General features: G+C 46.2%; 1 protein-coding gene across 1 annotated transcript in view; it reads right to left on the bottom strand.

Annotated features, from left to right (window-relative positions):
- Positions 1–19531, bottom strand: part of LOC144145612 (uncharacterized) — a 39396-nt gene extending 19865 nt beyond the window's left edge. Inside the window, exons 1-6 of the mRNA XM_077677288.1 lie at positions 19318–19531; positions 15791–15950; positions 7901–8049; positions 6212–6394; positions 3216–3332; positions 950–1045 (exon numbers count right to left, since the gene is read on the bottom strand). Coding sequence (XP_077533414.1) covers positions 950–1045; positions 3216–3332; positions 6212–6394; positions 7901–8049; positions 15791–15950; positions 19318–19410 — 798 coding nt within the window. The 5' untranslated portion in view covers positions 19411–19531. The remainder of the gene's footprint in view (positions 1–949; positions 1046–3215; positions 3333–6211; positions 6395–7900; positions 8050–15790; positions 15951–19317) is intronic.
- Positions 19532–20157: the final 626 nt, after the last annotated feature.

The raw sequence follows: 20157 nt of genomic DNA, 5'->3' as shown, positions 1-20157 counted from the left end.
ATAAGCGTTTTTAATGTACTTTCTATTTCATTAAGACAATGGCCATGCGTGATTAAGTTTCAAGATATTTATGTTCGTGCAAACAGTGTGCGAGAACAGCAAGACCATCGTGCGTTGCAAAGTTTATGTGTCTGCACCCTGAAACTGATGATTCATGAGGCACCACTGAGGGCGTAACTGGTGCTGCATAGATGATGTGAAAGATCGCTTTCCACCTTTGTTGTCGAATTGCGTATTCACCTCCTTCGACAAAAACTTTACCGGCCACTATGCAGAACATCTCCGTGTTGTTATGATGCTGAAACATTAATTTTTGTCAACGTACTGCAAAACTTTCAATGCATGAAACTATTTTTATTAACTGTGCGCAGGATTAGCCTGTTTTCTTATCCCAATAGCCGTTGCGTTAGCTATTATCTACGTAATAAAATGGTAACAGTAATCTCGTCAAGTGCAGTTTACCTATAATATTAAGAATTTACTTGGCAATGCTGTCTAAGGTCATGGTCACAGACACGGTGTCCCCAACGTGGTGACGGTCTATCCGCCACTTCGTTTTGCAACCTGAAGCCTTCTAATCCTTGACCTTTAAATGACATGCATCCTAATTGGTTGGCCCTTTCTGGAAGTACTTTAAACTGCAGACAGTTTGCGCCTTCTTTTTAGTCAAACGTGTTAACCTGCAGGGTTCCGCAAAAAGGCCTCGAATTATTATTTTACTTAATACACCAAACAAAAACTCAAGCAAAGGCGAAGAAAACATTGAAAACTAACACAAAATATTTAATTCCGTTCAGTCTGACTCGTTTTAATGAATACTGCGCAGCAATATTCGACAACATTCAGTAAAATAGAAAGCTGAAATCGGTCTGGATTGAAGCCAGAACCATTCATTGCAAAAATGGGAAGTATAAAAGGTATTGTTGAGCCATAGCGCCAGAAGACCCACCTTGTACAGCCTGTAGCATTTGTAGCCTGCGTAGATGAAGCTGGGAATCCACAGTATTATGAAGACGCCGAGCCAGGCTTTGCTCTCCTTGTAAATCTGCAATTAATGGGCGCGGTCATCTTCAAGATTTAATTGCTGATAGCGGTGATTTTTGTGAATGCATAACTTGTTTGGAAGCCGCTGCACCGAAAGCATAGAAGGCCCAGAGCATGAGCTAGTTCTTTAATATATGTCCCTTGCGGAACAACGCCAAAGCGTCAAAATTAGTTAACCTGACGTCTGAATGCTGAAGATACGTCTTCGTGCTTCAGCCGTAAGATTGCGCGCAATGAACAGGTAGAATAAGAACAGCACTCTGTCCTTAGCTAGAGCCCAACCATTTTGAACCTTCTTACGAAGAAGCTCAGCCCACCACTTCAGTACGAAAATGCAGGACATCTAGAAAGGCGACCATTTCAATAAAGCACATGCACGTAGACAACTATTGTAGCATTTCTATGCAGGCAATAGGCTCAATCTTGAGCCCGGCTGCCGGAACCCCCATACTGCAAACACAAAGTTATAACGCCATTCGGAAGTCTTCAGAGGCTGTCGTGTTTTATTCCATCCCCAATCAATTCCTTCCGTTCTTCACGCCAGTTGTGCTCTTCTTGCACTATGCTAGCAGCATAACAATAGCAATAGGTTGTATTCATTTTCGAGGCACGGATACAGGCACCCATGTGAGTGCGCCGTCACTGGTTACGTCGGGCTCCGCGAGATGGCTGTATTTGTCCGTGCTAAGCACACGATTTGTGTTGTACGTTCCAAACTCTACCCCCCCCCCCCCCCCCCCCGAACGCAAAGTAATGCCTCGAGTCCAATGTGAGTGCGATTAATGACACCTCTGTTGACACCACCGTTGAAAATGGGGTTGAAACGGAGCAGACAACGCACGCCGGTGTTTTTTTTTTCTGCGGAGTGCGGGCGCAACGGCACAAGCCGCGCCATGCCCGTGGCGCTTCGGCCATGTCCGTGGCCGTTTCCAGTGTTGCCAAGCGAAGAATTTGACAGCTAACCTTTTCAGTGAAAACTATCTATATGTTCGCATATCGACTTTTAACATGCCATGAAATTGTCCTTGAGCTGGAATCAAGACGCAGACAGCTTCACAGCGTCCTAAAACGTGCAACGCTGTTTGATGGGAGTTTATAACAGCAAATGCTGCCCGCCTACCTATCGATGCAATGGCTACAATTGGTGGCAAGTCCACATTAACGAACCACCGCTGCGCTTAACCGCAAACTGCAGTTTCCTTTATTACACAGTCCTCATTAATAACTGAAATTCAATTGTGCCTACCAACCACCAATTGTGGATGTGACTCTCTCGCGTCACCAGAGCAGGCTCGTACTCTCACTTCGAAGCCCTTTGATTCTGTACATCGTCTGAGAATGCGCGCCAATTTATGCGTCCACTATGAAAACAGTGTGACCGTTAAACATGCACACGGCAATCAGCAAGGTAACATGTAGACCGGAGGGGGGAGGGGGGGGGGCGGAGAAGGGGGGAAATGACGGGGGGTTTTGTTGTACAAAAAAGCGGGGAGAAAAAAAAATGGCAGCATCTCCACTCCGTGGATGGTGGCGAGGGTGCGGAGTATGGGGATCCGAAATGACATCCAAGTTGCGCCCCAAATGACATCCGATTTGCGCCCCCATCGTCATTCAATTTGAGCCGTGAGTTGCACCTTGATTATTCCTGAAATGAAACTGCAACTCACGGCTCAAATCGAATTTCGCTTTATTTTCGTTTGGTGGTGGTGTGCGCACGGATGGACGCGGACGGACATTGGGAGGTCCTAAGGTACACCGCACCGTTACAGGTGAAGGAGTAAGCCGTTTGACTCTCGGGAGCTAACTCACGGTCGTAGACCAATGGGTAAGACGACTGACACTAACTCTGTCTGGTCTACCAGACGCAGGCTCGAATCCTGCCGCTGCCTGTGTAGTTTTTTGCGATTGTAAATGCTATGCGCACGAACACGGACGGACATTGTGCGGTCCTAAGGTAGTCCGCACCTAAAGGGGTGTTCTAAAAGCTGGAAGTCACAAAAACTTAGGCAGAGCTATGGGCTTCACTGTCACCCGACCGCCTATATGCGAAACACTACATTGCAGGAAGAGTGCAATAAATGGAAAAAAATTAAGGAAGACGACATCACAAGTCGTCCCCTCCAGGTAAGTTGCTTTTTAGCATTTCGAAAATAAGACGAAGCCACGCTCACCGTCAGGTATCCAGCGAAAACCCACAGTGTAATGACTGCGGCGCCCACACCCATAATGATGATTTCAAGCGGCGTCGTAGCAAACCCGTTCTCCAGGGCGAAGATGATCATCGAGGCCTGGAAGAAGAGGACAGTTCAATTAGAGCCGAGTTCCGACCATTCATTGACCTGTTTTAATGCGCCGCACTCTTCGCCGGGTAACCCCAACCCCAACCGTGTAAACGCCCCGCATTTGCAGAAAAATTAATAATTGGTGGAGTCAACACATTTAGTTGTTTAATAGTGTAGATAGAGATAACTGGCCTAATAAAATAATAAAATACTGTAAAATACAAAAATAGAAAAAAAGAAATGTCGAAGTCAATTTACTAAATACAAAATATGAGTCCTATACATCTCCCCCCCCCCCCCAGACAAAGGCAAAAAAAGCCGATGAAAGGATAACGCAAAAACATAAAAAATTGTGAAAAATGGACCAACCGTGTAACGCCCTACATTTGCACAAAAATACGTAATTGACGGACACAAGGCGGTTGAACGCCCCGTGCGCCATCGGTTATGAGTGACGGCTCAACTGCGAGGCGTTTTGCCAGCACCTTTGGATCGCGTCTGGCCCGTCTTTGTTTTGGAAGAGGCTGGGTCACACAAGCCGGAAGCCGGCCGATTCGGCACCGTGTCAATGAACTGTCGGTGCCAATGTCACTCCACGCCGACAACGGCCCCAACCACAGGCCAACTGTCGGCGGCGGTCAAAAGTCGAACATTTCAATATTGCGGGCAAAGCTTAGTCAATTAAAAATTACGTGTACGGTTTTGGTAATGGCGCAAGGGCGCGTCTGCCTGCTCTGAATTCTTATCTAATTGGAGCCCATTACGAACCGCTATGAAACCCGCATTCTTGTTTACCCAGTTGTTTCAACGACGGACACATCTTCTCCCATAGAAACATGCATTCAAACAGCATGCACTATAATCGCTGCTTCGCTTGGCGATCAATCATCCTCGCTGGCGACAAAGCTGGCTGCCATGCGCGCTGCATCGCCGCACATCATAACACAACGAGTCCACGGTCGGACCATTTTCTCTGACTCAAGTACCGCCCTTCAGTACTTGATCACGCTTCCCCACCACAAGCTGTCTTGCGAAATTAAAGTCCTGCACACCCACGCAATAAATAAGCGCCACATTTTGTGCTTCACTGGCCTCAGGCGCACACGACGGGAAGCGTTGCAACATTGAGGCCGACCCTCGGTCCGCCACGACACGGTCCTTACGCCTTATACCACTGCTTTTTACGAGACAAGCAGCAGCAGGATCTCGCACTGGCCGATTTCGAGCTACGCAGACGGACCTTATCAGCCCCTTATGCCATTGACCCTAACTGTAGCTCCGGATGCCGGGCGGGAGGCGCACGCTCAACAACGCTTCCGTTCGAACGTGGCCTATGCTATGCATTGCTTCCTTGTTCATGCTCCCTCCCCTCGGAGCCCGAAGCTTTCAGTCAGCGCAGGCGTTAAGCATCTTGTATGTGTATTTCATCGTTACACTGGCGATGAGGGAGTCTTTAGAGCTACGATAACCCTAAGGAACGTTCAAAATCAGTGTACATCTTCCGGCGCGGTGCCACGCACACAAAAGTATTGTGCTTTTAATAGAGCAGCCGCCTCATGAAAGCCATGTAGACGCTCGGACACAGCGCTGTTCCCAGTCCACCCGCATGTGAGTTCCTATTTATTATTTGGTTTGTGCACTTTGTATTATGGTCATCACCATCTGATTAAGCAAGTCAGGCAGCGTGCCACCAGGCTGACATATCTCGCTCATTAAAACTTTCTCTCTCTCCCCTCTCTTGTTCTCTCGTCTGAGAAATTATAAATTCGGCCTTTCCACCAATCCTGCTTTCAGAGAGGAGGCAGTCTATTTTCCAACAAAGGCATCGTACGCGTGTTTGCTATACGTACCTGTCGACATAAACGCGGGAGATTCGAACTCCACAATTCAATCATCCAGCGCAACTTCGTGATGTACGTTATAGACATAACGATTCAGTCATTTTTTCTTGTCATTGGGCGTGTCGGCTTTTATGTAGGAGCCTAAATATACGACTGCGTGTTTTTTTAAATGTTCTAGGCGGCAGAATTCCTTGAAGCGGAAGTCCACAAACAAATGATAGATGCGAGGTTTGCTACAAATATTCCAACGGCAATACCCAGCTGAACCGCAAGGTGTCAGCGGTAAAACATCACAAGTTAATAGCAACGCATGGCGGAATGATAATCCGCCCAACAAAGTTGCTGAAGCAAACTTGGTGTCACTGTTTTCTGTTTTCAAAGCTCCAAATAACAGACTTAATGCGGAAAAATTATTGTCTGTTTCCTAAGTTTGCTCGCTGCATTCGTGTGCAGAATGAACGAATATTGTGGCTCAAATAAATTATTTAGGTCACAACTTCATTCGTTCGAACTGTCAGAACCCGCTTAGCTTAGCGCAGTCTTTCTCCTCAGGCTGCAATACTTGTTTATGCATTGCAAGCCCTTGTGATCTGATTTATTGATTTATTGATTGATTGATTGATTGATTGATTGATTGATTGATTGATTGATTGATTGATTGATTGATTGATTGATTGATTGATTGATTGATTGATTGATTGATTGATTGATTGATTGATTGCAGGGTTTAACGCGCCAATGCAACGCAGGCGATGAGGCGCGCCGTAGTGGAGGGCTCCGGATTAATTTTGACCACCTGGGTATCTTTAACGCGCGCCAAAATCTCGTTCACTCGGGCGTTTTTGCTTTTTCGCCTCCATCAGAAAAGGGGCCTTCGTGGCCGGGAATCGAACGCGCGTTCTCGTGCTCAGCAGCACAACGCCTTAGCCACTGAGCCACCACGGCGGGTCATTACAAGATCTCCTGCGCAAAACCACGTTTCTAAGCCTGTCGTTCAACGGAGGCAGGATTCCAGGATTGACACATGCCACACTTTCGTCGTACCTGCAGCTGCCAGTCCAGGGTGATGAGGGAGGCACAGAAGAAAAACCACTTCAACCTTCCCACCATGTCTGCTCTGCAGTTGATTGTACAGACCATCTCGTGCCTGGAATAATAGTCTCGCACCAACCATCCTCCCAGTAATGCAATGACGACGAAAAAGAACACACCGATGCCTAGACGAATCTGCGCATAGACAAACACATCACTCATTAGAACATGTACCGCGCACGCATACTTTCATTTCAATTTACCATGCTGGAAACACTAAATTTCAGCTTAGACATTCTTTACTCTCAAAGAGACCACGAAGACAAAACATAACTTTGTTCAATTCGAAATTACCATCTTTTTTGTAACACAGTAAAGCTCCCTTTGTTGTTTTCAAACAAAGAAAACAAGAAATATTGAAAGACTTTCAAATTTTTCGCTGCAGGGACGTAATATGGGCAGGAGTGACATAGTATAAGTGGTATTCACTGAAAAGTTTAGCTGTTAATTTATTCGCTTGGCAACACCGGAAACGGACACGGACATGGCCGCTGCATGACGGACATGGCGCGGCTTGTGCCACTGCGCCCGCACGCTGAAGAAAAGAACACCGGCGTGGAGGTCATCTGCTCCGTTTCATCCCGATTCTCAACGGTAGTGTCAACAGAGATGCTATTAATCGCACTCACATTGGACTCGAGGCATTACTTTGCGTTCGCTGGGATAGAGTTTGAAAGTACAACACAAATCGTCTGCTTAGCCCGGACAAATACCGCCATCCCGCTGAGCCCGACGTAACCAGTGACGGCGCACTCTCACGGTTGCCTGCATGCGTGCCTAGCCATTGAATACAAGCTATAGGCCAGCCCCAAGAACATATTCAACAATGCATTCATATCAAGTTATCATTCCAGTGACACCATCAAACGGGACTATAGAGGCCTCACTATATACTATTTCCCAGTCATGTTTTGTGGGCGGTGGCTTAATTCGACAGCCGCCAATCGCACAAACAAGATTCTGTGACGTCATAGAGAAGTACCCGGACAGTGGCTTGGGAGTCACCCATCCCTCGAATATTTTCTCTCCAGACTTGTATTTTGCGGCCCCTTTAACGCGCGCTGGGCGTAACTGGATAGCGCCGATGAGATGGCGGGTGGGAGTGGTGCAGCTTTTAAAGCGAAATCGTTATAAGTGGGACAAAAGGCGTCCTGTGGAAAAAACTAGTGTATTTCCCCATAGACCAGTTGGTATAACGAAAAGCTCCGATGAGATATCTGGACACACGGCGCTTGGGTGAAAACGGGCATCCATTGAGTCAAAACAGTTACTTGAAAATAGCGAAAAGGAATGCTTCTAGATAAGACAATACACGCATCGATCATGAAGGAGGAGTACAATAGTATACCTCTACCTCATTAACCACTCATCAACATAATATTTAGACCGTTTGTAGATGCTTTTTCATAATGTGAGAAAAATCTTCGCTTGGATTCGCCCTTCGTTTCCGATTTTGGTCTTTTTGAAGGTTTAACGATCGAATGGTCCCATTTTCAGCGAAGGTTGGACGCATTTTAGCGAAGGTTCGGACGCAATTTTGACGCGAGTTTGATGTCAGAAATATTTGGCGCTTCTTTTGACTTTCTTGAGAAAGGGATGGTAAAGCTTTTTTTCCCCCTACGCAGGGTCGGTTTTACTCACCTGTTTATCGAGCAATGCGGGAGTTTTGTCCGAGTATACCACGTTCAGGATCAGGTACACCGTAAGTACGAGGCCGCCCGCGATGAAAACCAACAGCTCCGGCCATCTCTCCTTGAGCACGCCGTGGGTGATGTAGTAGAAACTGACCACTTTATTGAAAAGGGGGCAAAATTGTAAAGAGGAAAGCGTCACAACTGATGAAAGCACCGAATGTCTCAAATACTTGAGCACCTTGACTTTAATTTGTCGTAAATAAATTATTCTGGTTACAGGGGCTATACAACAAAAATACAACCTTGTTTATTTTGGAAAAATATAGCGCGCCTACCGTAACTCACTCGACTTCATTCCGAACCTAAGGACTTTTTTTTCGACGAAAAAAAAAAGACAAAGGATCAAAAAAGAAAAAATTACGCCCACCTCCCCTCGCGGGAACCCTGGTGTGATGCGACGCTGAGGGGGGTTCAAGCGCAAGCGGAGAGCAACCGTCGACCGAAAGGCCGCCGGAGAGCGGCACACCGGTTTATGCGCAGCGCGCCCGAAGGAGAGGAGACCGCGGAGAGAGAGAGTACTGCACATGCGCAGCACCGCGTGCAGCGCCGCCCACCGGCGAAGTGAGCGCCGGCGCCAGTGCGTCTGCCGCGGCTATGACGCAACACAATCCAACACAATCCACTTTAATCCAATCCAATCCAAATCCAAATCCCATCCAAGCCAAGCCAAGCCAAGCCGAGCCAACCCAATCCAATCGAATCCAACCCAATGCCCCTCGCGAGAGAGTGCTCGCTATCGGAGAGGAGAGGGGGTGAGCGGAGGAGAGTGCGGACGCCGACGACGGACGCACGCAGGAAGGACAGGGCCGCCGACAAGAGATGCTCTCAGCGTCGCATCTAATACTTGCTCGAGGATTCACCGAGCGAGCTGGCATCGACCCTAACACCACAATCGCTCATTCGCTCCGATGGTCGGGCAGGAATCGGCTAGAACAAATCACTACCGTCTGTAACGGGGCTGCTTCTCCCCCCGCTCACCCGTCACTCAATAAGAGGCAATCTGTTGTATGGCGACTACTTCAGATGAATTAGAATCCGAAACCGGTTATGCAGAGCTACTGCTACCCAAGGCAACAATCCGACAAATGCCACAAATGCAAAGAAAGTGCAGATTTAGCACATATGCTATGGGCCTGCAGGCAGGCGGCTACACCCGCGTGCAGAATCACTCAGGCGGAGCAATGGGAGACCGTGTTGCTCAGCTCCGACCGAGCGGATCAAGTCTGGGCCGTCAAGCTGGCTGAGGACGCTGCTAGAACCCAAGCGCTCTTGGCCTACGTCTAGGATCACCTGCCTCTGCCAATAAAGTTATTTCTCTCTATCTTGAACAAAATTCATACTACATGACCTCACCAGAGACGTAGTATAGGTGCGATACTAAAAACAGAATTATCAGTGGGTTCACTCCGAGACAATATTTACGTGGTCTACCTAAGGCAACTAGATGCATCACTACAATCGCAGTATCATGTTGTCTGGCCGTGGCTTTGGTGACGTTCGCAAATCACGCCAACAGGTCTTTGTGGCGTCATAAACGCCGGGCTTAACGGTTCCTGCTGAGTAGCCACTATTCTTCACCGGTTTTTCTTGTTATCTGGGTTAGTTGAGTAAATCTTGCTATAGAACTACCACCTTTGTTATGCGGACAGAGCAGTCTTTTGAATGCATCAAACGTATTTTGTCTTATCGTACCGTTAACTGAATTTCTCCTGCCTCGAAAATATATTGCTTCCCAGAAAAAGATAAGGTTCCTTCTTTAAGCAAAAGTGTTATCAGTTAAATTTATACACAGACCGCACATGAAGCCACCACAGCCCTTTCTAGTGAACCACTTCCAGCTTTTAGAGTCCTCCCGGAGATAAATAACGTTAAATAAAGGCGCAACCTTTGGCCATGCATGTCGTTTGCCGACATAGCAGGTGCGCTTGCGCCAGTATACGGCTGAGATGTCACCACGAGCCTCTCTGGTGGACCGCTTCGAGATTCAACAGCGCACACGAAGATAAGAATATCAGATAAGTGCGAGCCTTTCGCCATGTATTGGGGTTTTCCGACAGGGCAGCTGCGCTGAGGTCAGTGCAAGCCATGTTCAGAAATGTGCTTTCGGGGCGATAACGGCAACACGCGTACGCGAGGCCATGTAACAAAAGATACCGTCGGCCGGTATCAGCCTTCTCGCCAGGCTCGGCTACCTTGAATATCCAATGTAATGCTTAGGGGTTTTTTTAGCAGCCAGTCGGTCATATCAATAAGGAGTTTGTAATCATGGCGTTTCGGTTTTATTGTTAATTGGTTTGCCCATCGGCGGACCCCATGGGTGTCAAACGCTGCTTGGAACCAATTTTAAATTCATATCATTGCTGCAGTTTTAGAGGTGAGACGGCGCCTCATTCGCGCTGTGACGTTAAAACGGCCTCCAGAGGGGCATGGCTTCCAACCGGTCAAACTCGAAGTTGTCTGCCCTTTCCTGTACACACACCACACTTTCAGTGGCAAATATTAGTTGGAAACAAAACCGACAAGCCCGTGCGTGGCAAAAATAGCAACGCAAAGTAAACATTTTAATAGGCCTTGTAAAATAATTTCACTTCTTTCGCCCACCGTCTCCCCATCTGGGTAGCTTAATTAAAATCTCCTGAATGTGGAGAGGATCATCTTCAATCAGGCTAGCAGGAAAGCGGTGTATTAGTAGTCGCGATAAGTAGCTTTTGCTACTTTTGAAGCCAACGACAATGCTCACGTCTTGCTTCGGCAGAAGAAAGTGACACGCACTACACCAATGATGTTCCGTACTGAGGAGAAAAATTCCAATTCTGGGTACAGAAATTCCCTTTTTTTAACGTTTCCCCCCGCAGGTTTCTCAAGAATTCCCCGCAAATTTCCCCGCATTCTCTTTCTGCCGCTAATGAAACTCTATGGCTGATAGATCTTTAGGTGTATTCCTACTCGATTTTGGGGGTTAGTCAGCGCCACCTATGCTTACTTTACCTGGTCTTGCGCACGCAGATGCCGTTCAGTTTCAGCGTGAACTAAAGTCTACTACATATGCCACTCAGCAACTTCTGACTATTCCTTTCACGTTTTTTGCCAAATATCGATTACTTTGCATGCTAAAGCTCTAAGTTAGAACTGCCCGTACGAAGGAGAACAAGACAGCTTTAGATAATTGACGCAAGTTTAGCACAGCGCCGGGATTGCTGGCGCCTTTCTTGTTGACAGTCCGCAGGCTAAGGCGCACCCGAAATGCTTTTTTTTTCTATATTGCGCAGGAATGCATGCGAACAGGCTTCATACCTTGAGCCGCCGCCGCTTCACGCTTTACTAGCTCTTTCTCATGGAGTATTCTTTCCCCTATGCTCCCTCCTGTTTTTAAACTGGATTTGAAGCGGTCTTTCAAGCGTGTGGCTTGCGGGAACACGAGTGAGCATATTTGAACATAAATCTGACGAAGTTTTAACGGAACTTTCAAAAGAAAACAAAGTAATAAAGGATGCAAGGTCCACTTTACTGACAATATTCACGACTTCTAAAACTCTGTACATCTATTACAGATTCTTGTTGTTTTTTTTCTTTTCGGCCAAAATGCAGCCGAAAATTCCTCGAAAAAGGGAGAATGCCCCGCACGAAACATCACTGCACTACACCCTCAGGATCACCCCCCCCCCCCCCTTCATACCTGCTCCAGGGTTCTCGGCGGCTGAAAACGAAACTGAGGCCACAAAAGGCACCGTGATTAATTAGGGGCTGCCCATTGGCCAGGCTTAATGCGTGTACTTTATGGCCTAGCAAAGATCATCAGAAAAAAAACGAATAAACTAAATTTGGTGACTACGTTTCGAGTATGACGTCAACAATGACGTAATCAACCGCAGACGCGCAGCTAAGTGATCTCAGTGGCGTGAATCCGGGCCCCTGTTCTTGTTTTGGGGGGGATTTAACGCATGCATGGCGGGGAAAGTTCATGCCCGTAATGTATTGTAGTTCTTGCTGCCGCGACGCATGCGTTGCTAATGGAGACATCAACAATTTGGCGTTTTCTGCTGACTACTAATTGCAAGCACGTTCTGGAATTTAGGATAAAAAATTGGCCGCGTATCTTCTTCTTTTGGTGCAAATGTCGGCAAAAGACGATAGTGTTTCGTAGACATAAATTTGCCAAGTAAGCGCCTCCCTTTGCTTTCCTCTTCCGTCGCGCTCCTCTCAAGGTAAACACGCCAGAGGTTTGCTCAAGTCAATTTAAATTTACCGTGTTCCACTGCTCCAGGCTGGATTCATCGATGCCGGTGCTTCCCTATGGCGGAGACGCGCGTGAATCTAGGCACCCTACTACAACGTTTATAGAACCACTTTGCCCTACTTCACGTGCGTTCCAAACAGAATGTGGGACCTATCTAGTCGAACCTTTTGCAACTGTTTCCGCTTGACTTTTTGAAATGCCGCCAGAAGCTACAGTGGCGCGGGTGACAGCAGGCGACGGAGTGAATTTTTTTCCTGCAGTGGATGCAGTATTTCATTTCTGTAGTATTTCATTTTTGTAGGATGTAGTATTTCATTTCAGTGGATGTAGTATTCCATCATGGTTGTGACGATGAAACGTAGGTCACTGACCAAGTCAAAGAAGCGGTTTGACGTTTCGGTACCCCTACGGGTACCTTGATCACAATGATCATGTGCGTGGAAAACGAAGCTATATATTGGGCATGAGGCGTCGCAATGAGGTCGCATAGATACGGTGCAGATTGTCGTCTGTTCTGTTCATAGTGTCGGCCGTCGTCTGAATGATGAGGGATTCGAGCAGCAATCGGGAAGACAGATTTCGCTCGGTTGTCAGAACTTTCGCCTCGTCCCAGTCGACCACGTGTCCCGTTTTCTCACAGTGCTCCGCCAGGGCGCTTGTTCTTGCATGGCCCTTGTTTACGTCGTTCCGGTGCTGCGTTAATCTTCTGTGAAGATTGCCCGTTTCGCCAATGTACACTGATTTGCAATCGGCGCACGGAATCTTGTAAACAACACCTGGAAACTTGGAGCGTGAGAGGGGGTCTTTTACGTTGACGAGGTCAGAACGCAGTTTGCTAGTTGGCACGTGCGCGATGTGCACAACGCGTTTCTTGAAAATGCGTGCGAGAGCATCACTGATATGTGGGACGTAGGGAACCGCAGCACGCTTTGGCGCGCTTCTTGTGGACGCTTCTGCTTGCTCACCTTGATGCATAGTCGTGTTCGTCGCCCTCTTTGCCTCTTTTCGGATAAAGTGCTTTGGGTAGCCATTCCGTTGCAGGTCTCTTTCGATCTTCTTCATTTCTTCTTTCAGGCTTTCCGGTTCAGAGCACGTCCGTTTTGCTCTGTTGACAAGTGACGTCACCACTGAACGTTTTTGGGACATGGGGTGCACCGAATGGAAGCTCAGGTACCTTCCGGAGTGCGTAGGTTTCCTGTATACGCTGAATGATAGTCCACTCATCGTATTCCATCATCATTTCGTAATAGTCAAGCATCCATAATTTTTTTGCGAAGTAACACTGTAAATTTCACTTATGTAGTGATTTTCTTCCTTATATTTGCGTAATCTGTTGTTCTTGTTCAACAATGTTGACAAGTATAATCATCGACACCGGACTTAGACGTTTAGATTTGGCTGTGGGTATATTAACTAAGGGGCATCATGTAGACAGCACTGTCGTGTCTAAACGTCACAACCCACACAGAAAATAGCAAGCATTTCGAGTGTTGCTTGCTTTGAAAAATTTGAAAATAATATCCTGTTATCGAAGGTTGTCTTTTATCTTAACCTACCTTAGTCTCCCAGTCAACACGCAGAACATGTTGTAACAACATCGCTCACGACTTTCCCCAACCAACGCATTAATCATTCGCCTTTTTATTACACTATTTCGGAGTAATTGACAATGAACTGCCGGCCAGATCTGGGCACGGTGCGTGAAGCACCTGGTTCCCGCGTGCACTGCTTCAATAGCATGCAGACGCTACTCAGTGCACGCGATATGAACAAGTGAATGAAAGCGTTTTCAGCTATCTCGTCGGTGCCTCAGTGGAGCCCAAGATCTAATAACTGGCGTGGTTACGAAAATAGCGACGACGATATCGCTAGCTGAAATTCCCTGCGATTGCGTATCAGTGACGCATATACGTAACAATATAGCGCTTCGGGGCGTTATTCGGCTAGCTAAGTTGAACTGGCATCGTACAAATTATCTCTGCGAATGATCTGGAACGTGGCTCGTCAATTAGCGCAGCCGGATTTCTCCACAAGCCCCACATTTTTTTTTTTTAGACGAAACGCAGTTTGTTTGACAGAGAAATTGTATTGTTCTCTCGTTTTCGGGCAAATTTCCCATCAATTCGCTGCATTTGAGCGTGCCGCAAGAAGCCATCAGTTTTGATCTGCTCATTTTGCAAACAGTGGGGCTACTCTTTATGATGCTGAAATAATGTAAGGCCCGTGTCTGTAGTGGCACAGATTACAAACAGTCCTCATAGCAGGCCTCATAAAAAATTTGCCCCCATACAAACAGGGAGAGTTAGCCACGAAGTGTTCTCTTTCACGTTGTATTTCTTTTCCTAAATCTCTCTTTTCAAGGGGAGGGGGGGGGGCACTTTTGCCTAAGAAATGATATCCTGTAGGTTATTTCAGGGTCAGCAACAAAAGAAACGAACGAAAACAATGATTGGAGGCAGAGCATTGATTTGAATCCAGTGCGGGTACCAGGAGAGATCAGTGTTGAACCGTGCCACAGTTAATATGAGTCAAGAGCAACTGGAAGGGACGTTTTTTCACTCAACCTCTGTTCACGCTTAATTTGTTACTAACCTAACACCTTCAAAACATCGTGCTAAGTGATTAATAACTGCAATCTGACTGGCAAACTTGTGGTGTTTGCTATATTATAAAAGTTACCATGTTCTGACGTTCTTTTTTTTTCTGTGGATTTTTGCTGATCTATTCTTTTTCTCGTTTGTTCTTCCTCACTGTTTGCAGGAACTGTAATTATGAATACATTCATGATACGTAAAATCTCTTTACTGTCTACAGAAAGAAGGCGATACTGATGAAGCTGTAGCAAAGAGGGGGGGATATTTTTCCAGGCCTTTTGTGCCTTTAATCTCATACACACTTTCGGTGATACAGAAAGTATAAATTCTTCAAATAAGACAAATTATGGTTTGAATTTGAGGTAGATTTGATTGATTTGATTGATTATAGGGTTTAACGAGCCGACGCAACGCAGGCGATGAGGCGCGCCGTAGTGGAGGGCTCCGGATTAATTTCGACCACCTGGGGATCTTTAACGTGCGCCGAAATCTCGTACACACGGGCGTTTTTGCTTTTCGCCTCCATCAGAAAAGCGGCCGCCGCGGCCGGGAATCGAACCCGCCACCTCGTGCTCAGCAGCACAACGCCTTAGCCACTGAGCCACCGCGGCGGGTGAATTTGAGGTAGAGACTGTCAGTTACGCTTAGCGAAAAAATTGGTGGAAAGAGAGAAATCCAATGAAAACAAGAGTTCAAAGAAACACTAGGTTTTTTCAGCGAGGTAGCCATTCGTTAATGTTGGTGAACATTTAGAAAACCAACCAGGCTATCAAAAAGTAGATCATGGAGGCGAATCAGGTGTAACTTTAAAAGCGCCATAAGTAAATGGTAGCCCATTTGAACCCAATTTCGTACACAAAGTAATGTTGGTCAAGCTAACCTGTAAATTGACCAGCCCCATTTCTTACTTTAAAGGTAATTATTTTGATATTGTAACGAAGTTTGACTTCTCCTCCGGGGTTTCCGTTACACGGAGAGTGCTGACCCTTCAAAATTTTTAACTTACACGTTGTGAAGCATACCATGATGGTGAACGTGTAATCATCCGAATTCTTCGGAAGAATGACGAGTCGTTCAATGGAAAAGCCAAGTGACGTCAAGGTGCTCAAAGTGGAGATGACAATGAAGGCCCACTCCACCTTGCGTAGGGTTTCCAATGGCTTATACTGCAAGAGCAAAAAAGGAACCTCTCAGGTCGAAGATAAGATATCTCGACTCGACGGGAAGCACAGAGGCGAAGGAAGTGAACTCGAACGAACAAAGCACAGGTGCCGACGTGAGTCATGCGATACGGCTATACACAAACAAAGGTTTTTTTTTTTTTTTTTTTTTTTTTTGAAATGAGCCAAATCCACTTAAAGCGAATTTGAGAAAAAAGCGAAGGTTTGTTACCGAACCTAAACGTAACGCTGTCAAAGCTATTATATGATAAGTTTTACATGTGAGCTAGGGGATGGCGACAAGTAATTAAAAATTATGCGGTGAATTTCAGCAATATTGGGATGATAAGTTTGGATTTGGCTCATATTGAATTGAAATACTCAAGTTGATGCGACATTGATAAGAAAACTATGCTTCAATCGACTTTCAAGAAAATCGAGATCGATATTTTCCGAAAAGGCATCAAACATATGCAACAGGGCTTCGAGAACAGTAGAACTATACATGAAGAGAACCCCGTGCCACCATTAGCAGCTCTTTTCGAATTCTTCCGTAGGATAACCCACTCAATCCAACATGACTCTGCACCCCCCCACTTCTAGGTTGCTCCTGAAGCCGCGTGGGGCTAGTTAACTCGCCCCATTATAAGATATGAGCATCTCACAACACTGCGTCTCTTTCAGTGGACCGGTGCTGCTACAGTTAGGTTTCTAACTGCGAGACTAAAAGGTTCGTATTCGACTTCTGAACGCAAAAGGGGCAAACGTACCTTACTCAATGGCCACTAGGCCATACAATCTAGCCAAAAAATATTAGACCGCTGTCAGCAGAGATAGCACTGCGATCATTAAGGCCGAGCGCAGCACTATGTATACAGTCATATATAGCCTGTATAAAGCGGGTATATAGAAACTGCTGTATTTTATAGCTATATGCAGTGTATTATCAGATATGTCTATATGCTATTTACATAGCATATAGCTAAGCATGAAGCCGGTGTACATATCGCTGTGCGACACGCGTGTGAAGCGGTTGACTTCGGTCCGCAAGCTGTACTGTATGCTGCACGCACGCATTTTGATATTCAGAGCTTTTGCTTTTAGTAAGGACCAAGAATGCAAACGCGCACTCCGCTTCGATGTTCAGCCTTTTTGCGTGTTACATAAACGCCATAAAAAGGTAGCCATAAATTCTTCAATTGCACAACGGGGGTACAGAGGCACTGGAATGCGAAAACAGTCGGCTGGCGCACGCTGAAAATATATAATCCGAACAAAGGAAAATGCTGAAGGCTGAAGGCCAACCTAGAATAGGGGGGGGGGGGGGTGAGGGGGGGGGGGGGTGCAAAGTCATGTTGGATTGAGTGGGTTATCCTACGGAAGAATGCAGGAAAATTTTAAAGAATATTTGGGATAGGATGCAAACGCCAGTAACGTTAAAATGGTTCGAAGCAAGTTATACTCGGCCGTCCCTGTTATGATTGAGGTTGTCGCAGAAAATTGAAAACTCTTCGTCTTGTGTGACAGCAACTAGCCTATTGAGTCTTAGGAAATGGTTCAAAACGAAATTTTGATGCTACCGTATAATTAAATTCAGAAAAATTAAACGGAAGGAATTTTATCTTTTATAACACGTGGCGAGCAGGAAGCAATATTTTGCCGTATTTTGCGTTCTCAGAAAAATAGACAATGTATTTATCCAGACCGATAGAAAAAATGTCTGAAATTTATTAAAAAAAGTGAAATATCGTGGTTTCGTTTCAAATATGTGCCACTGGGCAGAGGAATGAGCGGTGTTCTATGATAGAACCGAAATTGGAACTGCTTTTTTCACAGAAAGAGAAGTGCAATGTTTGTGTGGCAGATAAGAGGTGTCCCACATAGACGTGCTGTTTTGACGCTGTTGTTTTGTCGTTTTGCTGCTCTGCTCTGACGCGTGCCTTTATGTAGCGTACCGTTTTGTCACCTCCCCCCCCCCCCCCCCCGCCCCTCGTGAATAACATCGGCGGGTAAAACCTAATTTTGAATTTGAATTTGTTTTCTGCCCCCGCATTCGTTCACATTGCGAAATAACGCTAGCTAGGAGATTACGGTTAAACTTGTAACCTTTAGGCTATGAATTTTATCTGGTGAAGAGCAAGGAAGTGTTCGTCAATGACACGGTTACTGAACTGAAGCGGAAGTATATTTTGTTAGAGTCATTTGAGCACGAAAAGCATAAACTCCCGAAAAGTCATTTTAGCACGAAAAGCTTAACCTCCATATTTTCTTAAACGACAGCACGAAATTAAACTCTGTTGTACCGAACCATCTGCTGTTGTCATTCACGCTGCGACGGCACGTTGGAGCTCTACATACACCATGAAACAAGAATGACGGTTGAGCATTCGAGATTGTATTAGTCGCACTGTCGGCGCCCGTTGTAATGCTTTTTTCTACCTACGTTCCGGATATTATTGCGCGAGGGTTAAATGGCTTTAGTACAGGGTGTTGCGTCGATAATTGGAACACTTCAAAAAATTTTCCTGAGTGAACCGCTCCTCTGTTCGCGCTCAAACTTCACAGGAAGGTCGCATTTTGTGGTCTATTTTGTTTGACACCGGGAACAGTGACGGTACTTACCTGTTTATCCTGAAAATAAATAAAAACGATTTTCGCCTATGGGAAAATGGCGGTGATTTGGACGTGCGAGCCCGAAAACCGGGTTTTCTGATCGTCTGTTGGCTCATTCCTAGGTACATTTTCTGATCGTCTGCTGCACCATTTGGCACCTTCGTACCGTGAATCCCAACCGTGCGTTTCGCTCTGCACACCCCAGGTGGTTCCGTCGTTCCAACATCAACTTGCGCTGGCTCGCACGTCCAAATCAGCCGCCATTTTCCCATAGCTAAAAATCGTTTTCATTTATTTTCAGAATACACAGGTAAGTAACACGGTTGTTCCCGGTATCAAACAAAATAGACCACAAAATACGACCTTTATGGCAAGTTTGAGCGCGAACAGAGCGACGGTTCGCTCAGGAAAAACTTTTTAAAGTGTTGCAATTATCGTCGCAACACCCTGTATAAGTAATTTCGCTAACGGGGACGCGTTTGTGAACATCGTGCGTGGTGCTATATCACCCCAAAGAACCTAAAGGTGGCAACTGTGAGGCGTCAATCGAGTGAAACGTTAATACAACTGCATGCATTCTTTGGACATAAATTTTGTATTTTTTGCCGCATAGCACGACGGAATGGCTAGATCACACCAGAAAAAAAGCACACTATTGCCGTCATCATTAACGAGTGAGAGGAAAACGCAACAAAGCCTCCGCGAGGCGGGTGCAAGAAAAAACGTCGTCTGCAAGCACAGAAAACCACGGCAGCTTTACCTGTCCGAAGATGGCCTTGTACTTAAGTTTCGGACGCAGCTGTAAACACAGGTCGGCACTGTCGCCGACATTTGGGATTTCCGGTGTAGCCATCCCTTTCCGCACACGAGTTTCGGCACCCTGTCGGCGGCCTTTTACTACAAAAGCCCCGCACCCGACGGCTACTTGTCACGCACACAACGCCAACCACGCCACTTTCATACGCTGCCGGCGCTCCGGCCCCCAACGGGGAAGTACAGCCAACGGAACCACTCTCTCGCCGACGCCGAGTGATTGCACGCCGCTTGCGCAATCAGCTGCAAGCTTAACGGGGGGCGCCAGCGCCCGAACGTCGTAATTGACGCATCCTGCGCTCGGTGGCGCTGTAGACAAAATACAAAATCTTTAGGGGGGAGGAACTGAATTAGAATAGTAGTAATATTATTACTAAAAAATTGTTATTACAAAACGCACATAAACCACTCATACAGAAACGTGATCGCCTAAGCCGTCAAGTACTTGTGGGCGCTACCGGGCAGAGGCAAGGGAAAATAAGCGGCACGCTTTACAACGCAAACAGAATTACGAAAATAAAAGGCGGCTCCCTAAACAAAAAAAAAAGGCAAAAAGAAAGCCCAACACGGTCTAAACCACAACATTAAAGTCCAGCACTTCAAAAAGTTAATCTGTAAAAATGTACGATGGCTTGTTTAGCATTTTTCTCAATTTGTTCTGAGAAGGAGTATCGACAAGAAAAAAACAGGCACGTTATTGAATACTTTAGCCATGTAGGGCCAATTAACACTTTCGCCATGTCGTGTGAAAACTCTTGGCACATTAAAGCGCTCCAGAATTCTGTCT

Source organism: Haemaphysalis longicornis, unplaced genomic scaffold (assembly GCF_048455015.1).
Source record: "Haemaphysalis longicornis isolate Haplotype H1 unplaced genomic scaffold, Haemaphysalis longicornis Haplotype H1 scaffold_7, whole genome shotgun sequence".
Classification (NCBI taxonomy): domain Eukaryota; kingdom Metazoa; phylum Arthropoda; class Arachnida; order Ixodida; family Ixodidae; genus Haemaphysalis; species Haemaphysalis longicornis.
The sequence above is the reverse complement of the archived record's forward strand: the minus strand, read 5'-3'. Positions and strand labels throughout refer to the sequence as shown.